The sequence below is a fragment of the Phallusia mammillata genome, chromosome 5, assembly GCF_965637545.1.
Source record: "Phallusia mammillata chromosome 5, kaPhaMamm4.hap1.1, whole genome shotgun sequence".
Classification (NCBI taxonomy): Eukaryota; Metazoa; Chordata; class Ascidiacea; order Phlebobranchia; family Ascidiidae; genus Phallusia; species Phallusia mammillata.
Window position 1 is genome coordinate 378073 of NC_137256.1, and position 22407 is coordinate 400479.

The window sequence follows — 22407 nt, forward strand, 5'->3', positions numbered from 1 at the left end:
AACATCTGCAAAACAAACATTGCTGTTTATTTCATTAGGTTTGGGCTTCAAACTACATGAACTTTACAAACAAACATCAAATAAATTTTGTAAACCTGAATACACGAAAACAATGATTTTTAGAAACGGAAGTTCATTACAGATTGTTCGTAAAATGTCACCAAACTTGCTACAGAAATGATTGTTACCATAACAACTATAAATGTGGAAATGCATATCACAAAACAACCACTTAATGTCACCATCTATAATCTGTCTATTTGGGATGACACAGTCAACAATTAAAGCAGCCCAGTACATGAAAGGGTATTTGGCATTAAAGTTTGGACTTAAAATGTTGTGTTTTTCTGGATACACAAGCAAATGTTTTATGGAGAATAAGTATTTCACAGACTCAGAAATAAGTCTGGAACCTGAATGAAAAAGTTTAACAAACATTTTTAAATGTTACCAATCAATTTGAAGTAAATACACAATGTTCAAACAAACAGTACTATCAAAGTTATTGCACAGGGTTTGCAAACTGTTGTTCAAAGCACAGAACACCAGTCACTCCAAGAACTTGTGGGAATTTCATCGACATGTGAAGATGCACTTTCATCCGAATCAGAGTCACTGTCCTCTTGAAGTTGGTTTGAACCGGTTTCAGCCGGTTTCGACCACCACCATGGACTTGAATCAGTTTCCCCATCACTTGTATCAGACTCAATGTCAGAATGAACAAAATTTTTACCAAGTTCTGGGATGTTTCCCCCTTTTACGTGAACAATTCCATTTCTCTCCAAATTTGTATCACTGTGTAAAAAAATAAAAATGACACATTATGTTTCAACACATAAAAACAAAATGCACAAGCAATAGTATGGTACATGCCAAGGTGTTGTGACAAAACAACAGAAAACATCCAGGTATATCAGTGTTAAATTACCCAAACCATAGATTTTAATCATAAATTGAGAAGGTTTGAGCTTTTTTACAAATTGTAAACATGTATTTCATGAAAAGTAAGTTTGAAACTATAAAACATGTTTGTTTACACAAATGTTGATAACATAGTAATGGTAGGGTTGCATACCAAGGTAATATGCTGAAATTACAGATAAAATTCATACATATTCCATGGAAGCAAGTTTGTTTACACAAATGTTTTAAGCCCTTAATATGAAAAATTATTCCAACCTTGCACTTTTGCTGCCATGAGCTGGTTTCCAAAGCAACAACATCGCACCACCGGTGACGAAAATAAATTCACTTGACGTTGGATCGCATGTGGCACAAGTGAAGCGCGGAGACTCATCACATGACAAACTTGCAATGTAAGCGTTTTGTGACTCGGCAGAAAGTGTCCGAACTAGATGTACAAAATAGAAGCCAAATATTTCAACATATATTTTAATAATTAAGTTTAGAAATATTAAGGTACACAAGACACAGACTTAAATAGTAGCTTTATTAAAAAACAAATTGCCAAGAATGTAGAATAAAACTTTAAAACAATTGTCATCATCAGTGAAAATATTAAGTACAAGCGCATTCAAGTAAGGAGAAATATTAAAATTGGCCAAAATTTCTTTTAAGCTGTTCATATAAAATCCCTTATGACAGCTCAATGTGATACTCTGTGCACTCAGTGAGCATGTGTATATAATTGTATAACCAAACACACGAAAAGATAGAGATAAAGAAATTAAAGGAAAAGTAAACTTAAGCAAGTGTCAGATGATAAATCATGAACAACTCACCATTTATGCTTCCAGTCCCAGTGTCAAGGTCAAGCGAGGTCGTGAAAAGCATTTCACTGATCACGAAACAAGCATCAGTAAATCCCATTGACTTGTGGTTTGGAAATTTCGTAACTGTCTCTGTTTAACATAAATTGTTGATGTTTTAACTTGACATATGTAAAAATAGAAGATACACAATTAACAGAGCCAATTACCATTTTAAATCATAGTATGCCAGGCCTCTTAAAGACATTTTACAGAATCAGTCGGTCTCCCAAGCATTTCCATATATAGGCGAGAAAAAATGGGATTCGAACCCGCAACAGGAGTCTTCCCGGGTATTAACTAAGCTACACAGGCTCAGTGGTGACCGAAAGTAGCCTATGCCTTATCATATGGGAATGCTTGGGAGAACGACTGATTCAGAAAAACACTTTTAATGGGCCTGGCCTACTATGATTTATATACTGGTGTGTGATGTGATCGGTGGTTTTGCATCAACACTTCAGGGCTGATCCCAGTTATAAATTTATGTTCATCTTAACTTATTACCATTTCAAATTTACAAAGCAGAAACACTGACATTGGTTGATGCACTAACTGCTATCTCTGACAAAACAATTGGATATGCCGCAAAAATATGAACACCACAAATACCTTCTGATAAATCCAAGACTTTCAGGTTGATGCCATCATCGCCATAAAACAGTTTGTCAGTTAAATAAGAACACAAAATCTGTCGTGATTCAGCATAGAAATTTGATTCAACCAGGTTAAATTTTAAATTGGGATGAATTTTGTGTTTAATCTTGGAAACTTTTGTCGGTTGCTGATCTTTGTCGCAAATTTCCCACAATTTCAGATTTCCGTCTTTTGAAGTTGAAACGAGCAGAGATCCATTGCACTAAAAAGTGGAAGAGATGAAAACGCTTTCACAATTATAAAATTCTTGGAGAATACGCATATGTCAAACCTGCAATGATGTTATGCTGTCATCATGAATTATTTTGTCATTAAGTTGTTGTCGATTAATGAGATTAAATGCTGTTAATTTACCCGAATCGGAACCTTAAAAACAAATAAAAATACAGAACAGAGAGTGATTACACTGGACAGTTCCATACAAAAACAGACAACATGGGCATTGACAATCACTGCTTATGACAATAAGATACTAGTAAGGTGAAATATATATATTCCCTGCACAATTATTGACTGATTTTGATAATTATTTTCCATTATTAACATAAAAATACAGAATAGTTCTCTGTAGTATAACAAGTAATGACTGACGACCCAATGACATTTATATCAAAACTGAAAGTTAAAATCTCACCAACAAAAACGACGTCATGTTGGTGGCAGATTGTGGTGATGGGTGAAAATGTGTAGATAGATTTGATGCAGAAACCCTGAGGTAAAAGCCAGAGTTTAACGTAACAGTCGGTGGATCCGGTGACAAGCAAAAGTTCTTGCGGGAATTGTTTAACGGACATGTCGTGCATCAACTCACTGTCTGATTCAGCTGATATTAAACCTCCTGAATACAAAAACAAACATATGACTTGGTGCTATGCTATACATGGGTTTGTTCGTAAGTTTAACAGCCCAAATAGATGTAAGAAGCGACATGCTTTATTGTTCAAACGTTTCGGCAAATGCTCATGCCATCATCATGGATAAAAGCGGCCACATCAGTTACACTTGTTTATAACCACTTGAGTCACCTAAAAGATTGATAAAGAAGTGAGAAACAAGCATGTATGTATATATGGGTCTTTATATTTGTTATTAAACATAAGATTGCAACAGAAAAACTAGAGATTAGTAAATTCTGAACACAAGGTCAAATCCCTGTTTGTCAAATTGGAGAAGTACCTGCAAGTTATCAAAATCTATACAGATAAATTATAGAAACAAACTTTGGTTAATATAAACCCAAACAATTAGATCAAACACCAGTAAAAGCAATATTCAAACATTAAACTCACTTAATCTTTCGCTTTCAGTTTCATCCATCATTTGCACAGCGGTTACCGCCCCTGTGTGGCCAGACATGTTGCGGATTTCCTTCTTTGTTGAAATATCCCACAGTTTGATGGAAGTATCTCGACTGAAACAAAACAATCAAGTAACATATTTACAAAAGTTATTATTGATTTGGGTTAATTTAGTGATCGAGTTAAGTTGATTTTGTTTCATTTGGTGTAAACATAACAACACAATTACACTAAAATCAATTCTAAATTACGAAAATAGTGTTTGTTATTAGGGATGTGCCAAAAACTGCCAATGTTCTGTTTGGTCGAGCACCGAGCATCTCACTTTAATGCTCGGTGCTCGGCCGAGCACGCTCAGTGCATTATGACGTCACAAAAAATCCCCTTTCTATGTTTTAGCTCTACAAGGTCTCTTACGTCACCGCGGTGTTTTATTAAGCTGTGTATGCCCTTTAAGTACGCGTTTTTTCACTATCTAATGCATTTGAATAATCATTCGTTTTTGTTCATAGACACCCTTTTTTAGAACACTAGTTTCGTATGTTAGCAGGGCATGAATATGCAAATTTAACGCTCGGGTCAGTTTGTGCAACTGCTCGGCCAAGCACCGAGCATTAAAAACAGCGATGCTCGGTACCGAGTACTCGGGTTCTGGCTCGGCTCGGCTCGGCCCATCCCTATTTGTTATGGTATCCAAGAAAAAAATGACTGTTTTTCAAATACATTACATGGTGGAAAAACGCGTACTTCTGGGGCCTGTACAGCTTAATACATGACTGGTGATGTAAAGGATCTTGAAAAGATACAAAACTATCATGGATAGTTGTGACAAGCTAGGTGTTTGATCTAACAGAACATTTGCACTTTTGGCCCATTTGTATTGTTTACTACCTCAAGTAATTTTCAAATTTGCAAACAAAAATACTGATTTGTTTCCACATTTATTATTCCCTCACCTTCCACTTGCCACCCAACCACACTTTACAGAAACATCACAAACAACATCGTTATGTCCATCCAAAGCAATCACAGAAAACCATTTGTTTCTCCACAATTTTCTCAGTTTTGATCGCAACTTTTGTGTTTTTTCTGTAAAAAACAAGGTTTAGAAAGAAAACAACAGTAAAAATATAGTGACAGTCATAAAGTGAAAATCTCTACCTTTCTGAGGTTGCTTCTGTGAGTTTTTTTGCTCGCTTCCAACTATAGGTTGATTAGGATTCACCACTGGTTCTGTTTTGCGTTGTTTTAGTGAAACTAAACACAGTAATCACACAAGACAAGTTAATTTACATCAACCAACAATAAGGGGGTACAATATCCATAAACCTCAGTTGCACAACGCAAATAATAGCACTTAACGTGTACTTTACCAAACCAATAGTGCAGTGGTTCTCAACCTTTTTGCCTTCGTGGACCCTTTTCGGTACTGTAATGAAATTGCGGACCCCTTAGAAGTTTTAGCTAATTTTGTCCTTTTTTATTAACGAGCAACCAAAACATGGTGCATAAAGTTACAGCCACATTCGGTCCAGGACCAAAATTTTAATCCCTTTTTCTGGGTTGCAACATAGGGAATCAACAAGAAAGAGCCATTACAGTGTAATGTGACGTTGTTTTCAAGTGACAATTTACGTCTGTTACATCACAATGTGGTTTAGATGTCATAATGCACTGTGGTTTCTCGCCTACGAAGAATGTTTTCAAACAAGTTTTATGCAATTCTTAAAACGCCATAGCGTTTTATTCAAATCGCGATTTATTATTCTCGTTTTGTGGGAATTAAGAGTTTGTCGCGGACCCCCTGAAAACGCTTGGCGGACCCCCGGTTGAGAACCACTGCAATAGTGTATGTCTGTTATTGAAAAATGCAACTGTAAAAATGTAAATAAAGCACTGTGGATTGCACTTGTTTGCTATTTATCTGGTAGCATATGCTGTATACCTATATGCTTTGTATTATCTTGTTTGCTTTACACATTTCATGTATTGTTTTATGAATTGAAGTGTATAAATCAGGTGAAACCGTTTAGTCCTTTATATCACTCATCATGAAATCAGCATTTAGTCAAAACGTTAGGCAACTAAAGATGCTATTTTATGTCTGCTTGGTCTTTACACAGTAAAGTCTTGTTATAAGTAACAAACAAAACATCTCAAAATAAAAAGTAAATATCTTTACCAGGTTCATCCTCCACTCGTTGATCAGCTGAAGTTTTTTCCTGATTTCTTTCATCATCATGAACTAGAAACAATAAATTTCAAAAATATAACTTGTGCTCTAATCAGGTGTCAACTATGGGAGAGTGTGAACCACTATAATCATTCATTGCTCTGAAGAAGCCTTACCATTCTGGTGGGCGAAACGTCAGCAAAAAATTAGTTCTTTAAAAAACAACTACAGTAGTATTTTGTTTAGCATTACACCAGTTGGACGATAAATTTATTAAATATGTTAAATATGTGGTGGACGAAATGCTTGTTCGGTATTTTCTAAATACTATAATACAACCTTCTAAAACCTAAAGTACTCAAACACATATTTGCATCCGTTAAGTGAAATTTTGCAAGTAATCACTTTTCTAATAGCGCCGCAAGCCAAATAATTTTGCTTGTCAGGCCGTAGGTAGCTGATCCCTGCCCCAAATACTTGATCGTAAATGTCTGAATTATAAAGTATTACCTGCATCAACCAATTTCGAAGCAGAGTCAGCATTCACAACATTGGATTCTTGTTCAACATCTGCAATTTGTTTAATATAAACAAGTTTAGGGAAAAAACTTTGCAATAATTACAGACAACAGATTTGAAAACAAATGAGGGTAACAAGAAATTTTTTTACAAATTATACTTACAATACTAGAAGGGTGGCTTAGCACATATTGCCCTGGCATATACACTATAACCTATTTTAAAACATAAATATATTTCCTTTGCTTATTTTGTATTGGGTCCCATATTAGCCATCATCATTTATAACTTTATTAGTTTCTGCAGGCAAAAACTCATGGGTCCCCACACATGCAAAGTTGAAAATAATGCAATTCAAGAGATAACCATGAGGAAGTCGGGTGTTGTAAGGTAAAACACAGCGATCGGCACTGGGCTTAAATAATAATACTATGTAGAATACAAACTATAAAATTAGATTCACCCCAGATATTCTTTGAAGTATGTCCTATGTAACGTTTTAAAAAACTGACCCATTTTAGGGGGCTAGTAGGGCAACTAATTGCGTTCGACACACAAACTAAAAAATATATAAAAACCATAATGACTCAATCAATAGTACTGCAAAATTTCAGCCCAATCCAAGAATGTTTAAATTTTGACCACTAGAGGTATTTTGAGCATAGTACACTTTGGGGACTTGTGGGGTAAATGTTAGGACTACAGAGTTGAACACAACAATCAACACCTATAAATGGCATACTATACAAGAAATCCAAATTTCAGCCAAATCTGACACTGTTTAAAAACTGACCCATTTTAGGAGGCTAGCGGGGTAAATACTAGGGTTATAAACAAAAACAAAGTGGGATGCACATCCACATGAATATATCTACCATCTGTGTAAATTTTAGCCAAATCCATCAAACATTTGATGGAAAAATGAGTCGGACAAATTTGGGTAAAAACACCCATTTTAGGGGCCTAGCGGGGTAAATACTGGGGTTATCAACAAAAACAAAGTGAGATGCACATCTACATAACTATATCTACCATTTGTGTAAACTTCAGCCAAATCCATCAAACATTTGATGGAAAAACGAGTCGGACAAACTTCGGGGGGAAAATACCCATTTTAGGGGGCTAGTGGAGTAAATACTGGGGTTATCAACAAAACCAAAGTGGGATGCACATCTACATGAATATATCTACCATCTGTGCAAATTTCAGCCAAATCCATCAAACATTTGATGGAAAAACGAGTCGGACAAACTTCAGGGGTAAAATACCCATTTTAGGGGGCTAGCGGGGTAAATACTGGGGTTATCAACAAAAACAAAGTGGGATGCACATCTACATAACTATATCCACCATCTGTGTAAATTTCAGCCAAATCCACCAAACATTTGATGGAAAAACGAGTCGGACAAACTTCAGGGGTAAAATACCCATTTTAGGGGGCTAGCGGGGTAAATACTGGAGTTATCAACAAAAACAAAGTGAGATGCAAATCTACATAACTATATCTACCATCTGTGTAAATTTCAGCCCAATCCATCAAACATTTGATGGAAAAACAAGTCGGACAAACTTCAGGGGTAAAATACCCATTTTAGGGGGCTAGCGGGGTAAATACTAGGGTTATCAACAAAAACAAAGTGGGATGCACATCTACATAACTATATCTACCATCTGTGTAAATTTCAGCCAAATCCACCAAACATTTAATGGAAAAACGAGTCTGACAAACTCCAGGGGTAAAATACCCATTTTAGGGGGCTAGCGGGGTAAATACTGGAGTTATCAACAAAAACAAAGTGAGATGCACATCTACATAACTATATCTACCATCTGTGTAAATTTCAGCCAAATCCATCAAACATTTGATGGAAAAACAAGTCGGACAAACTTCAGGGGTAAAATACCCATTTTAGGGGGCTAGCGGGGTAAATACTGGGGTTATCAACAAAAACAAAGTGGGATGCACATCTACATAACTATATCTACCATCTGTGTAAATTTCAGCCAAATCCATCAAACATTTGATGGAAAAACAAGTCGGACAAACTTTGGGTAAAATACCCATTTTAGGGGGCTAGCGGGGTAAATACTGGGGTTATCAACAAAAACAAAGTGGGATGCACATCTACATAACTATATCTACCATCTGTGTAAACTTCAGCCAAATCCATCAAACATTTGATGGAAAAACGAGTCGGACAAACTTCGGGGGAAAAATACCCATTTTAGGGGGCTAGCGGGGTAAATACTGGGGTTATCAACAAAAACAAAGTGGGATGCACACCTACACAACTATATCTACAATCTGTGCAAATTTCAGCCAAATCCATCAAACATTTGATGGAAAAACGAGTCGGACAAACTTTGGGAAGAAAAGAAAAGAAAAAAAAAGAAAAAAAAAAAACATTTCGAGTAAAATCAATATGTGTCCCCTTCAGGGAAGGGGACCCATAATTACTGTTAAAACATTGTGTTTATGCAACTACAGACGAATCCGGTTAATCGCATCATCGATTTGCCAAGGGCATTTGATGCGATTAACCGGATTATGCGATAATCCGGTTGCTATGTAAACAGTCCACGCGGTTATCAAAAGTGCTCATTTACACTTTCCCAGCTAAAACTAAGTTGCAGTGACGCTCAACTATGGCAACGGAGCAGTATTTTCTCTCTTTTGTTGCCGAATTGAAAAACGTGCTACTCTCAGCGCAATACATGACGTCATGCTTCCTAACTGTCATGGCTATGGTGCAATCGCCCAAGTGTGTTGAAGAAACAGAAGCAACGCACACACACTCTTTAATTGGCGCACACGCCGCAGTTCGTTTGATTTGTGCTTTCTCTTGTAGTCAGGTTTATTTGAAAAGATATGTTACGTCGCATCGTAGCCAAGGGACCCAACATTTAAATTTAGGAACTTCCCTATGACTACAGTTTATGACGTTTTAGTCTTGTTTTGGGTAGTTTCCCTTATAAAGGCCTCTCGCTTAATATACACGTAAAATTGTTTCTGACCTATTTCGTTTTGTAGTTCAAACCAACGTGTTAAGCGGCAAAGCGCTGTATTTCTGACCTATTTCGTTTTGTAGTTCAAACCAACGTGTTAAGCGGCAAAGCGCTGTGCATATTTGTAAGCAAGCCCAAACCCGAAAGTACACGACCGAAACTTCCAACTTCGGCACATTCCACAGCGCAAGGGTGCAAAGGCGAGCTGTATCAGTTTCTATTATAACCCGTTATTCAATTGACAAAAAGAATAATTCATTTAGCAAACCTTCAAAGACTCTTTAAACCAGCAACAAATACTACAGGAATAAATGCCTTTATTAATCGGTGATCCACCTGATAAGTTGCGCAAGGTCACGAATAGACGACATAAAATATGTCAATCATTGGCACGTTACCAATTACGTGAATCTAAACAACATAGTGTGATTACTTGCGAGCTAACCTTTTTTTACAACCATTACGTGTTTTGCGGGTCATAAACAATAACAGAAGAACATTTTTAACCATTTGTTTTACATTTAACATTTTTCAAATTTCAATACAGTTTAATACTTCGAATTTGGTGCAGTTTGCACATAGTAAGAAATTACAATCAGCGTCTTTGCCGGAACACCAGTCTCGTAATTTTAACGTGTTGAACTCTTTTAAACGCTTGTTATATCACTATTGGCGATTAGATAAGCCAATAAAAAAGGAACAATGTGCACGGCTTTGAGATAAGGATTCCTAGTTATCGCACAGCACAAAATTGAACGCCGATTTAATCTCATAATAACTTTTCAAATATATGTTATGGTCGAGACGTTTCATTTTCGACGTTAGATGCGTTATTTGGTGTAGAATGCAAACATGCATCCACATCTTTTCGTGTACATTACCTCTGGAGGATTTTACTATCATATCGTCGTCTTTTATTCGAAAAACTCGGTATGTTTGACTTTCACATAGAGATCATCAATCCGGTTAATCGCATATTTCGTTGAAAATCGATGCGAATATCCGGTTTATGCGATAAACCGGTATGCGATTAACCGGACGATTTTCTTAACAAACGATGGGCGACGGTTTGGGATTTTTGACTGCGATGCAATTAAACGGATTATGCGATTAACCGGTATGCGATTAACCGGATTCGTCTGTATTACTAAATGACCTATACATGATCAAATGCTTGATAAAAATTTATCCTTCCTAATCAAACTAGATATTATCAAATCAAGTATATATATATATATATATATATATATATTGTTTGTGCACATGCAAAACTTATGCTAAATCTTCACCACAAAATCAACCTTTGAACTTTGCAACAGTGGTTTGCCAGGAGTAACTAGTTATGTGATAAAAAACAATATGTCTTTAAATCGAATATAGTCGAATAATGCCAATATAGAAAATATTTCTACGCAAAAACAAATTAAGAACTAGAAGGGTGGCTTAGCACATATTGCCCTTGCATATACACTATAACCTATTTGAAAAAAATAATATATTCCCTACACTTATTTTATGTTGGGTCCCATATCACACACTGTCTTTTATAAGATTAGTTGTTTCTGCAGGCAGAAACTCATGGGTCCCCACACATGCAAAGTTGTAAATAATGCATTTCAAGAAATAACTAGTGATGGGACGATACCAGGTTTTGAAGCGAGTACCGATACCGAGTACGAGTACCACATGTATATACCTTCGATACCGAGTACCGAGTACGATTACCGAGTACTTAAGTACAGTGTTGTACTTAGTTGTATATCACCTGCTAATTTATCTGCCATGGCCGGCGTACAGGCGTGCACACACACATGCAGAAAAAAGTAATCTCCAGAAGATAGCAAAAAAATACGTAACCTGGCGGAACTTTTTCCCAAATTTGTACTGTCCGAAGCATATATTGGCACAAAGTTTCCAGTGTTCTTATAGTGTAAATCGGCCTTCGGTACTCGCACGTTGGTATCGAAAACTGAGACAAAATATTTCGATACCGAGTACGAGTATCGATACCACTGAAATCGTTCGATACCATCGATACCGAGTAACGAGTACCGGGTACCCGTCCCATCACTAGAAATAACCATGTGAAAGTTTGGTATTGTAAGGTCAAACACAATGATTGGTACTGAGCATAAACAAACATGCTATGTGGAGTACAAACTATCTAAATTTTCTTCCATTTGGGTATTTTTAAAGGTTTTTCTATTGTATGTTCTATCTGAAAAATGGGTAAATAGCGAAAAATTAGACTAAAACACAACAATCAGCTGCTATTATTGGAAAATGGCACAAGCTGTCCTAATTTCATTCAATTCAGACTTTGTTAAAAAAATTCACCCATCGGGGGCTAGTGGGGTAAATGTTGGGGCTACAGGTTGGAAAACAACAACCAACAACCATAGATAGCACCCACTACAAGCTGCCCAAGTTTTATTCAATTCAGACATTGTTTAAAAAATTCCCCGTTTTAGGGGGCTAGCGGGTAAATCTTGGGGCTACAGGTTGGAAAACAACAATCAACACCTAACAATGGCACAATAAACAAACTGTCCAAATTTCATCCCATTCGAACAATACTTAAACAATTCACCCTTTTGGGGGGGCTAGTGGGGTAAATAATTGGTCTCTACTCCAAAACTAAAAAAATATCAAATCATAATAACCCAATCCACAGTCCTGTAAATTTTTGTCCAAATCGGCAAATGTTTAAACATTTGGCCACTGGAGGGGCTTATGAGCAACAATCGTTGATGCCTCTGACGTCATAAGGCTGTTAACACCCCCTGATTGTCAACTGCACAAACGTCCACCAAGCAACCCACAAACACTAGGAATGTATATGGTTGCGTTTATAACATCACACAAAACTAACGTTTGTGGTGCGCACAAACCACATTTTACATTTTTGGGGCTAGCGGGGTAAATACTGGGGTTATCATGACAAACGAAGCAGATGGCACATCTACATAACTATATCTACCATCTGTGAAAGTTTCATCCAAATCCATCAAACATTTCAGGGCAAAAAGGGGTGGACAAACTTCAGGGAAAAAAAAAAAAAAAAAAATCGAGTAAAATCAAGATGTGTCCCCTTCAAGGAAGGGGACCCATAAAAACATGGCATTTTTTAAAATATTTGCCAAGACAATATTCTTTGGAAATATAAACAGATTGTCAGGTTTGACTCAATTTATAAACAACATAATCTCTGTTGTATGATAAAACTCTTACTGGAAGGTTGAGCTAAAATCTCATCTTCACTTGAGTCTTCCAAACCATCGTTGCCAAGTGATGAATTAAACGATTCCTGATTGCGATTTATTGATGTGAGAAGTTTTTGTAAGTGACTTCGTAGTTTGTCTTTTGTTCTTATCTACTCCATGGGAATAAAAATATTGTTACCATCCAAATATGTACCAGTTACAATAAGCCATGAGTTGAGTAGCATCACAATTGCGCTGAAATATTCACCAAGCCGGAAATAGCTGCGAAACGTTCAGACACTAAAAAGCGAGACAAAGTTGAGGGAACAATTGGTGGAAAAAATGGTAGACGCACTGAAGCTACACTGTTACTACATACAAACTGTAATTGGGAATGCTCTAATTAAGTGCTTCCCAACCTTTTCCAGCTCACGGCCCACTTAAAAAAAATATTTTGGCGGACCACTGTTTTAACGCATTGTACTTTTGCCTCAAATTTACTTCCTGCCTTTATAAATCCGTATTTAATGTATTCTAAATCCAAATGAAGCTAACAAAGACAGTTCTGGCATCAAGACTTTACAACTAATACAAGTACTGTTGTGACGCGACAATTGCAGTTTATTTACTGTTGTGACATTTTTTTTGCAGTTTGGGTGTGTAATAAAAGCTTTGTTTAACGTGAAACCTTATGTGGCTTTAATAGTGAGTAATATGTTTGTTTTTTTGATAATATAGTTAAACTTGAAAGTATGTTCACACGAACGGTATAACTTTTAAACTTCTATTTTGGTATCATAATAGTTTGACAAGTTTCGCGGCGTGCGAGAAAGAACGGTTGGGATGCGCTGCTCTAATTGAACCATGCAATTCAAGGAATCAATTATGCAATCGAATGCTATGACCAGGCCTCGCCCTCAAGTAAACACAATCTATGCCAGTCATTTTGTGGTATTGTCCGTTAATTTTTTACACTTTGTGTGTTGGTTTACTTCACACCAACATATTTTCCAAGTAATTTTAACCGTGCTGACTAAAGATTACTAAAAGGTCTTTGATATTTTTCATGTGAATTGAAGCCTGGTCATTGTACAGTACATTGCTAGACATAGTTTACATATATTAGAGTAGCCAGAACTGTTCTACTGTTATAAGAATAATGTTTCCTAGTCGGTGAAATTGTTGTAAATAATATAAAAGTTGTTTATTTTACTTTTTGTTTTTCATCAGTGGTTAAATCCCGTCCCAGCGATTCCAGCCTCTCAATTTGTCTCAATTTCTTTCGGAATTTTCGAACTCTCTTCACAGACTCGTCAGCGTTTTCGTGGTCACCAGATCCATCCATTAGTATTTACCATTGGTCGTTAACAGTTAGTACTTTTAGGTTAGCATTTAACACCAGACATTTTCTGCAAGTTGTAGCAATATTAAAAATATAATAAAAAAATGCATACTGTTTTTATTTTTTACAAATCTTTCTGCTTGTTCGTAGCATAGATACTACCGGTCACGTCTAAAACTGTGGGCCCGCTTGGATCACTTGGCCCGCTTGGCCCAGCACTTGGCCTGCCTCATGCAATTGAAAAACTGCGCGCCCGCTTCTTGCAAGTATAAAAACTGTAGCCCCGCTATATATTCAGTGCTTGGCCCGCCTCTCGTATCGAAAAACCGCGGGCCCACTATATCCTGTGCTTGCCGCGTCTATAGCAAGGAAAAACTGCGGGCCCACTACATCCATTGCTTGCCGTTCAGATCTTGTCGAAATCAAAATTTAATTACAGGTGACAGGCGTGCCCACGGCTTTATCAAGCCGGCCCGCAGTTTTTATACTTGCATGAGGCGGGCCAAGTGCTGGGCCAAGCGGGCCAAGTGGGCCAAGCGGGCCAAGTGGGCCAAGTGGGCCCGCAGTTTTAGACGTGACCCTAGATACTACTTATGTTCGTAGATACTGACGATGCTGTAAAAACGAAAAATACGTATCATTAAAACTAAGAGAAGAACGACTAAATGTTTTTTCTGAACTTATATGTAAAAAAACAAACTTTTAAATATATTTGATGCTTGTTAATAGTATAGTATTAATGATTTCGAAGTAATAATGCTGGTGTAGCATTATGCGCTTATCTAAGTCGTTTGGAAGAAAAAAGCCAAAAGCGTGTTGGCTTGAAATTTATTAAACGGGGTATTCACCACACGGTGTTTTTTTGTTTTGTCTACGGACCAAGGATGGCTTTTTGCTACGTTTCGGTACGCAGGAAAAATAATCCAAACGAAAGGATTACACCCACTCTTTGTCCACAGTTACATTGCCCTTAACGAAATAACAAAACTCCTGCTTAACCTGGCTAAAGAAAACTGACTATGTACGCCTACTCGTTAATCAGTTCGCGTACCAAGGCCCTGGCCTGGCCTTGCTGACTGATAATGTCGCTGCACGAGGTTATGAAATTTGTCCAAATCTTTCTGATCGATTTATTGGAAGGTACGGTACGATTTTGTGGTACGGACCGTACGGTATATAGCAGTGGTTCTCAAACTTTTTAAGCATGTGGTGCATTAGAAACTAAAATTTCCTTCCGCGGCACACTTCGCAGGTAAACATATCGAAGGATGTTAATTTTCAACTTGTTTGCACTTCAAAAAATAAAGAATATTTTGCTGCACACTTGAAATCTCTTATGGTACACTAGTAAAAAAAATAGTTTGCAATTTATTTTTAAGTTTCATTTTTCTTCAACTGGCCAACCCATATCTAGTAAAAATGGATCTCAGCTGAAACAGATGATTTAATCAACAACAAACTTAATTAAGCTGCTAAAAGTTTATTAAAATGGGGGGTCCAACATTTTTGGGGGGGGGATTTCCCTAATTACGTCATTAGATATCTTTGGATAACACACAGAACGTGCTAGACCGCACGAGACTGAATACGTAATTCACACGTCAAACCGCCACTAAATTGTCCCGTTGACTATTTCGTTTTCTGGTTCAAAACGATGCGTTAAGCAGCAAAGCGCTGTGTCCAAAATTGTATGCAGGCCGAAACCCGAAAGTACAAGAACCAAACCCGGTCAAACTTTCGACTTTTGCGGTTTCTCTACCATTTGACAGAAAGAACAACTAATATTCAGAAAGCTTTGTAGTTTCCTGGTTATGTGCAATATCACATAAGTGTTGAGTGAATGTTTTGTAATCACTGTTACATATTTAACAAGGCTCCAAGCGGGTTGTGGTCGGTTGCAGGGAAAGGGACGCGTACTAATGCGGGAAACAATGGCACACACGGGAACACCGTAAAAAATTATATGCTCAACAAACTACTGGGTTGCATGCAAGCCTACGCTTAATTGAAGGCGATTTGCCCCAACACTAACAGTGACACCATGATATTATTATATTTGCTTTCTATTTGACACTGAGTGGCAATAAAGATACCGCATTATTCGCAGTTTTTTTATGCTACTACTAGCCATAATGTGCCATAGCAAAGTAGATTTTGCGAGCCAGGGTGCAGGGTCATGAATGTTCGTTCAACTGTCACCAAGCGAAGATTTGATCGAGCTTGCCAACCGCGGGATGCACTTTTATCTAATACGAAATCTGGTGTGATATTCTTATACAGATACCTTTAAAGCAAGTTATTGTTAAAAAATTCGCTGTAGAATACTCAGCGAGATAATTCGTCGACAAAACAATAAACATTCGCTTAATTTTACGCCGGAAATTTCGTCGTATCCTCATTTCGCAAAACAAATTAAATGGCATCCTGTCTGATCCGGCACCACGCAATCGAAAAGACATTTGCAGGAGACAACATTTTTATGGGAGGTTGACTCTAAGTGCATCAAAAAGTAGAAATGGCAACTAACATGGCTTTCTCCAGCGATGAAGCTCAAGGCAGCAACTTGGTAAGCAGACTTACATGTTATCATTTATTGCTTTTTTTACTCGTAATTTATTTGACAATTATTTTGTCATATTAACGACGCAATTTTGACACTGTCTTTAGCATTTACTAAACGATCAAATTTAGAACAGCAAGTATAGGCTTGGAGGTTGGAGTCTTTTATTGGATTGCAATCCTATGACCGACTGTATAGCTTCATTGAAATGTATTTTCTTGTGGTTTTTGATTGTCGCTTTATTTTTTTCTATTTGTTTTCAGACACTCAAGGAAATTTTTCTTGAGGTAAGTATAGAATTTTTTCTTTTCGCAAGTTCGTTGAGATGTGCCACTTGTTTTGTCGTGCATTCCAAAGCGCTTTTAAGACAATCTTAATCGATAAAAAATGTGTTTTAAAAGCATGTTGGCGACGATTCAAGGATACCAGTGTCAGAGTTTCGGCAAATTATGAGCCAGCACCGAGCCGCTCTCCCTACAGACGCGATACAGAAAATAACAAATTACATGGACCGAAACAACGACGGATACGTTACATTAGGAGAAGCGGAGAAAATTGTGGGTAACTTTTGTTCGCAGTTGTGCAGCTTCAGTCAACAAATGTGCTGTGCAGGATAAAGAATGCAGCAAGGTTGCGGCAAAAGCAGCAGGGGTAAAAGTTTCGCAAATGTCCATGTTTCGGCGTGGAGCGAGTCTAGCGGCCGAGATATGTATGGTAAACGACCACCAGAGGCAAAGTTACACGGAACAATACACGTGCTGCCCTCCACCGTTGTTTATTCCCATCATCAGCGCTGCCCAGGTACGTGCTTTTGATGAGCTACTGATTTGTGCTAAATAATCCACATCTTTCAGCTTGCCTTGTACATTTACTACTCGGCAATCAGCAATGAGTGGTTGGTGATCAACCAAGGTATTGTCGATTCCCCACTAACTTATCACCCCAACAGAAGAAACGAGGCCTGGAGGTTCATTTCATACATGCTTGTGCACGCCGGGTAAGTTCAACCACACTAGATATAATTTCACAAGCTGGAAGCAACATAAACTTTTCATGATGCGTTTGTAAGCTGGTTACGAGTTTGTATGTTTAAAGATTGGAGCACATTTTGTTCAACGTCATAATGCAGTTGTTGCTTGGAATCCCACTTGAAATGGTTCACGGCAGTTTTAGAGTCGCAGGAATATACATGGGAGGGGTTGTGGCTGGTACGTAATATCCGCGTTTGCCGTCTTTTTTATCTTAACCAGTAGACGCCTTCTGCTACCAGTAAAATTTTCTTGGGTACCAGTAAACGCCTGCTGCTACCAGTAAACGCATGCTGCTATCGGTTGACGCCTGCTGATAGATAACACTTCTTCTCCCCGACAAAATTATTGTGATTTCAAGGTTCACTTGCCACATCGATTTTCGATTCCTCGGTTGCTTTGGTTGGTGGAAGCGGCGGAGTTTACGCGATTCTCGCAGCCCACGTGGCAAATGTTATCTTGGTAATTAATTCACTTTCTAACACTTTGCCTTCAATAATTTAGTGAAATAATTTACAGAACGGAGACATCATGGACAGCGTTATGCGCGTTCTGAGGGTTTTTGTCGTCCTTCTGCTACGTAAGTAAACTGGTGAATGGCGTAAAATATAGATTTCCAACAAAACTGCAAAGTTGTATTTATCTTTTACAGTTGGTTTGGACTTCGGGTATGCTGCGTACAAACGTTTTAATCAAACTGTGGCAGGTGGCAGGGTGGCTTTTACTGCTCATGTGGCAGGTGCCGTGACAGGTGTCACTCTTGGACTGGTCATACTCAAGAATTTCAAAGTGTCATTAGTGGAAAAGGTTTTTTACTGGATTGCAATCATCGCCTTCGCCAGTTTTATCATCTTTTCCATTTTCTGGAATATTTTCTGGCCTGAGTTTCCTCCCACTATTTATTAATTCCGATCAGTTTTGACGTTTACACCAAACATGCATTTTCCGTTATTTTAGATATGGCTTCAAGTTTAGGCTTTTGTCATTGTAGACTCTGAAACAAAATTTATTGTATTTTCTGTCACTTATGTTATTCGCGTGTTTCTCCTGTCCAGTACCATAACGTATGGAACCTGTTGCCTCAAACATTTTTGTATGGTGGTCGCGCAAAACTTAATCCGACGGAATCGGGTCGGGAAACATTGTCCGAATATTTACACGAGCTTTGCAACCACGCAATGACGCCATAACCAGTATGTCACCTGCATAGCTGTGAACATGTATACATCATATTTATCACGCATTATGATTTTAATGTCACGTATATCCGCCAATACATGTTGGAATTGTTCTTGTGGTATTTTGGGTGTCAAATCCATGTTAACCTGAGATCAGTCAACATCTCTATCGTCAGCAACACGATGTCGTACTTAACTGGCTGATACGAAACGCATTGCGGCAAAAATAGCCCTTGGCAGTACATGAAAGCGATAAAAAAGTTTGTTGCAGCTTTAATTAAAACCTCTTCACTATTAGCATACAACAGAAAAGTGTTTCAAAAATAATAGACAAAAGTAACTTTAGGTGTTTTGTTGCTGCTGACTCACTGCTTCGGCGATGAACGTTACAGCAGGTGAATACAGATTGTGACAAGAAATAGAAATATTCCAAACTAACAGATACGTGAATTTGTTGTTGAAAGAAATTTCCTATCTACAATCGACAAATTTTAGCAACGACACCAATGGACCCACGGATTTGCAGAAAACCTTTATCAGTCTTTCCCAAACACTGACAATGTAAGTTAGATTGAAACACTAAGATGAACCTTTGCTCAAGTTTGCTTGTATGTGAAGGATTGTCGTGGTTACTGTGATGTTCGGTCTCGGCTGCTCGGTTCAAGTTTCAAAGTTAATCAAGTTCGCAAAATCACCGAAGCAATTTGGAACAGGAATCTCACTCCAACTTTTGCTAATGCCGGGTATGAGATTGAAACATTAATTTATTTCGATTCCGACATGCAAATATATTGTAGTGCTGGGCTACTCTGTGACAAGGATGCTTGACATGACTCTGCCTGAGTCACTCGGGGTTATTTTTCAATCAGTTGTTCCTGGTGGAACTTACAGCAATCTCGCCACGTACTGGCTTGACGGGGATATGGACCTGAGGTAAATGGGAAAAAGGATAATCGCAGCAAATTTTAAACCGGTTATTTACTTCAGTGTGATGATGACAAGTGCCTCAACGCTGCTCGCAATGGTCACCATGCCACTGTGGTTGTGGATTTTCAGTTCGATGTTGAAGTTAGATGAAAATCTGAGGGTGCCCTTCAAGTCTTTGGGTGAGTTGGAATTTGGTTTGTTTTTGACTCCAACTTAAGCGATTTATATTCAGGTATTGCGCTGGCAACTGTTTCGACCCCTGTTATTGCCGGCCTAATAGTTCGTCACTTTTTCGAAAAGATTTCGAAACGGATTACTAAGGTTTGTTACTGGGTTTCGATTCAGTTGAAAATGATGGTTACGATCTAACACGAATTTTCTGTACAGGTTTGCTCAATTGCTGGTTCACTTTGTATTCCTGTGATCATGGTTTTTCTGTTCATAGGTGGAGCTTTCGACTACCCGCTCTCATATCGGACATACGCGGTAGACTTATACTTGCCTCGCTTTCTACATTTTCACCCGTTTTTATATTTCTCCTCAGGCGGCCTTCATCATGAGTTCACTAGCGGTCACCATCGGTTACCTAGCAACGCGTCTGCCGTGCCTCAATTTCACTGTGGCTTGTCGCAGGACGGTTGCCATAGAAACTGCATACCAAAGCACGCCGGTTGCATTCTCTGTGGTCGTGCTCTCATTCAGGTGAATTCGCTCACTGTGTACCGCTGAGCAAAACCATTCAACATTTTCTATTTTGCAGTCCGGCGAACCCCGAAGTATTCGGACCCATGGCATTTTATCCCATACTTTACGGTCTGGTTCAACTTACCTCATCCATTGCATTTATTATAATTTACAAAATACTTAAACTTTTAAACGTAAAGTGGGTTCTTCCTGTTGATCCGGATCAAGAGGGTGTAAAACAAAGCAAGTTAGAAGACGTGGGTGAGCCTGAAAACTTGCTCAGTGAACTTAAAAAAGTGGAGCGGGAATTTCTTTAGAATAATTTGTATGGATAAGCTTTTGTGTAAGTTGTGTTATATATGTTTGTAAACTAATCGTATATTCCTGAAATCTGTGTTATCAGTTCGTAGATGGAGAGAAAAAAAACTGTTAAAAAACAATCAAAACTGAATGAAAATAATATCATGGAATTCATGCATTGTTTGTAACAATCGTTGTTTGGTGCACCAATAAATATGTGAACTATGAGAAAAGTGTATAAGCTCTTCGTTGCACGGTCACACATTACTTCGCGATTGGAATTTCAAACGCTTTAGTTCTTGTTGTTGTTTGTCCTGCTCCTGGGTATATCCCAGTTCGCCGAAGGATTCTGACTCTGTCCTTTTCATTGTCCCTTTTCCATTTCCAGTAGACAAGCATCAGGAGAAGAATAAGCAGAAAGGCGGATGAAATGGCGACTATTATCACATCTGAAATGTTGTTTGCAATTACAGTAAACGTTTTTTTCTATGTGTCGAATTACAGATGTTTTAAAATCTTTTTATGCTACTCACTTTGAGTGCTCAAAATTGGTTCCTCTGTTTCACCGGAAATAAGCATTCCAACCGTCACTTCCTGTGCAGCTGATGACGTCGGCGATTTGTAAAGTTGAATCTGAAAGAAAATTTAGGTCATTTAATGTAACCACTACCATATATATTTCAACAGGTTTCCGTATTAACCTGGCAAATAAACGCATGATTATGTGCGCAATTTTCATCAGACCAAGCAGGTCGCTTTGACCAATGCCACGTGATGCAATCATGTGATCCTTGAGCGTCCAATAGAACGTTCCCATTGTCTGGCTCGCCAATCAACCACTTGGTATATTCTCCGGAAGTCAAAACTTTTTCCTCGCAGTTTGACCACCGATAAACTCCCTCATTTTCCCTGAACAATACAAACTTTATTCGTCACAATAAATTACGTCACTTATTGTTCCACCGACCTGTCGTTAAGCCCGATCCAAAATGGCAGAGGTCCGCGCGATTCAGACAAGGCATAATCTCTTCGAATCATTTCGTACAAGAACTGATTCACAGAGGAATGGTTGATTGTCGCCAAAAATCCTCCGATCGTCGAGCAAACCTTTGCGGCCTGATTGAACGTAAGTTTGCTGCAAACAACATTATTACGTCAAAACAGCCTGAGAAGTTGAAAAGAAAACGAACCTGAATATTGCTTTGTAGCAGGTTTCGTTGAGTTTGTGTGTTCCTGGTGGACAGTTGTCGTAAACAACGTTTTTCTGCACACACGAGCTTTCGCTGAAAGCCAACATCACCAAAACAAACAAACACATCAACATGATTGCTGACAGTTTTCTAGCGGTGGGTTTCTGCACAAACAGATTCTAATAAGAATTCAAACACATTTCATGTTTAAACCACGTCTAATCTGACCAACAGCCCTGCTTTCATCATGTTGTATCCCAAACTTTACAACAGTTCGTTGAATTTGGTAAACCTAAAATAACCTATTCGTTTCCAAAATATGTAGTCCCTCAACACACCATGGCGCAAACAGACGCCTAAACTGAACACTAATACACGAAGCATCTCCTGTGTCTAGTGATTAGCAAGCCCAATAAAAAACTGGGCGCAATCAGAACAGAACATTATTGCACTCATGACAAGATGACAACGTCTTGCAGTGACCACATACTACACCAGCATTTCTACACATAATAAAATATGCATAGGAGTATATCAACTACATTCCCAGGCCGTATCTCCGCGATGTTAATG

The 22407-nt window shown here is 38.1% G+C and overlaps 4 protein-coding genes across 4 annotated transcripts; 2 read left to right on the forward strand and 2 right to left on the reverse strand.

Moving 5' to 3' along the window:
* Positions 1-4: 4 nt before the first annotated feature.
* On the reverse strand, positions 5-14030 carry LOC145229791 (uncharacterized). Its single transcript, XM_080095118.1, has 13 exons — positions 13839-14030; positions 12654-12795; positions 6408-6467; positions 5907-5969; positions 4886-4981; positions 4681-4813; positions 3716-3837; positions 3061-3264; positions 2698-2792; positions 2382-2628; positions 1743-1862; positions 1180-1351; positions 5-795 (listed from the first exon to the last, which is right to left on the reverse strand). Exons 1-13 carry the CDS (start codon positions 13968-13970, stop codon positions 531-533), a joined length of 1851 nt encoding a protein of 616 aa, XP_079951244.1. The 5' UTR covers positions 13971-14030; the 3' UTR covers positions 5-530.
* A 2373-nt stretch (positions 14031-16403) lies between these two features.
* LOC145229253 (rhomboid-related protein 2-like) lies at positions 16404-18855 on the forward strand. Its single transcript, XM_080094554.1, has 9 exons — positions 16404-16533; positions 16791-16814; positions 16929-17084; positions 17140-17328; positions 17382-17524; positions 17623-17735; positions 17917-18017; positions 18075-18135; positions 18208-18855. Exons 1-9 carry the CDS (start codon positions 16483-16485, stop codon positions 18459-18461), a joined length of 1092 nt encoding a protein of 363 aa, XP_079950680.1. The 5' UTR covers positions 16404-16482; the 3' UTR covers positions 18462-18855.
* A 515-nt stretch (positions 18856-19370) lies between these two features.
* On the forward strand, positions 19371-20701 carry LOC145227993 (ileal sodium/bile acid cotransporter-like). The gene is made up of 7 exons (XM_080092957.1): positions 19371-19476; positions 19531-19666; positions 19721-19839; positions 19893-19981; positions 20030-20146; positions 20205-20362; positions 20421-20701. The coding sequence occupies exons 1-7, from the start codon at positions 19371-19373 to the stop codon at positions 20659-20661; spliced, it is 966 nt and encodes a 321-aa protein (XP_079949083.1). The 3' UTR covers positions 20662-20701.
* LOC145230632 (C-type lectin domain family 4 member M-like) lies at positions 20682-22371 on the reverse strand. The gene is made up of 5 exons (XM_080096103.1): positions 21835-22371; positions 21612-21779; positions 21346-21553; positions 21178-21277; positions 20682-21093 (listed from the first exon to the last, which is right to left on the reverse strand). The coding sequence occupies exons 1-5, from the start codon at positions 21966-21968 to the stop codon at positions 20909-20911; spliced, it is 795 nt and encodes a 264-aa protein (XP_079952229.1). The 5' UTR covers positions 21969-22371; the 3' UTR covers positions 20682-20908.
* Between the last annotated feature and the right edge of the window lie 36 nt (positions 22372-22407).

Bases quoted from the DNA above. Each gene is read 5' to 3' on its own strand.
- LOC145229791 (XM_080095118.1), bottom strand. From the start codon at position 13,970: ATGGATGGATCTGGTGACCACGAAAACGCTGACGAGTCTGTGAAGAGA. The intron at 3,265-3,715 runs GTGAGTTTAATG...TTTTGTATTCAG, and splicing joins AACTGAAAGCGAAAGATTAA to GAGGTTTAATATCAGCTGAA. The intron at 1,352-1,742 runs GTGAGTTGTTCA...TTGTACATCTAG, and splicing joins TGGGACTGGAAGCATAAATG to TTCGGACACTTTCTGCCGAG.
- LOC145229253 (XM_080094554.1), top strand. From the start codon at position 16,483: ATGGCAACTAACATGGCTTTCTCCAGCGATGAAGCTCAAGGCAGCAAC. The intron at 17,085-17,139 runs GTGGGTAACTTT...TGTGCTGTGCAG, and splicing joins TAGGAGAAGCGGAGAAAATT to GATAAAGAATGCAGCAAGGT. The intron at 17,525-17,622 runs GTAAGTTCAACC...GTATGTTTAAAG, and splicing joins TACATGCTTGTGCACGCCGG to ATTGGAGCACATTTTGTTCA.
- LOC145227993 (XM_080092957.1), top strand. From the start codon at position 19,371: ATGTTCGGTCTCGGCTGCTCGGTTCAAGTTTCAAAGTTAATCAAGTTC. The intron at 19,982-20,029 runs GTTTGTTACTGG...GTTACGATCTAA, and splicing joins TTTCGAAACGGATTACTAAG to CACGAATTTTCTGTACAGGT. The intron at 20,363-20,420 runs GTGAATTCGCTC...TCTATTTTGCAG, and splicing joins GTGGTCGTGCTCTCATTCAG to TCCGGCGAACCCCGAAGTAT.
- LOC145230632 (XM_080096103.1), bottom strand. From the start codon at position 21,968: ATGTTGATGTGTTTGTTTGTTTTGGTGATGTTGGCTTTCAGCGAAAGC. The intron at 21,780-21,834 runs GTTCGTTTTCTT...TGTTGTTTGCAG, and splicing joins TGCTACAAAGCAATATTCAG to CAAACTTACGTTCAATCAGG. The intron at 21,554-21,611 runs GTCGGTGGAACA...TGTATTGTTCAG, and splicing joins TGGATCGGGCTTAACGACAG to GGAAAATGAGGGAGTTTATC.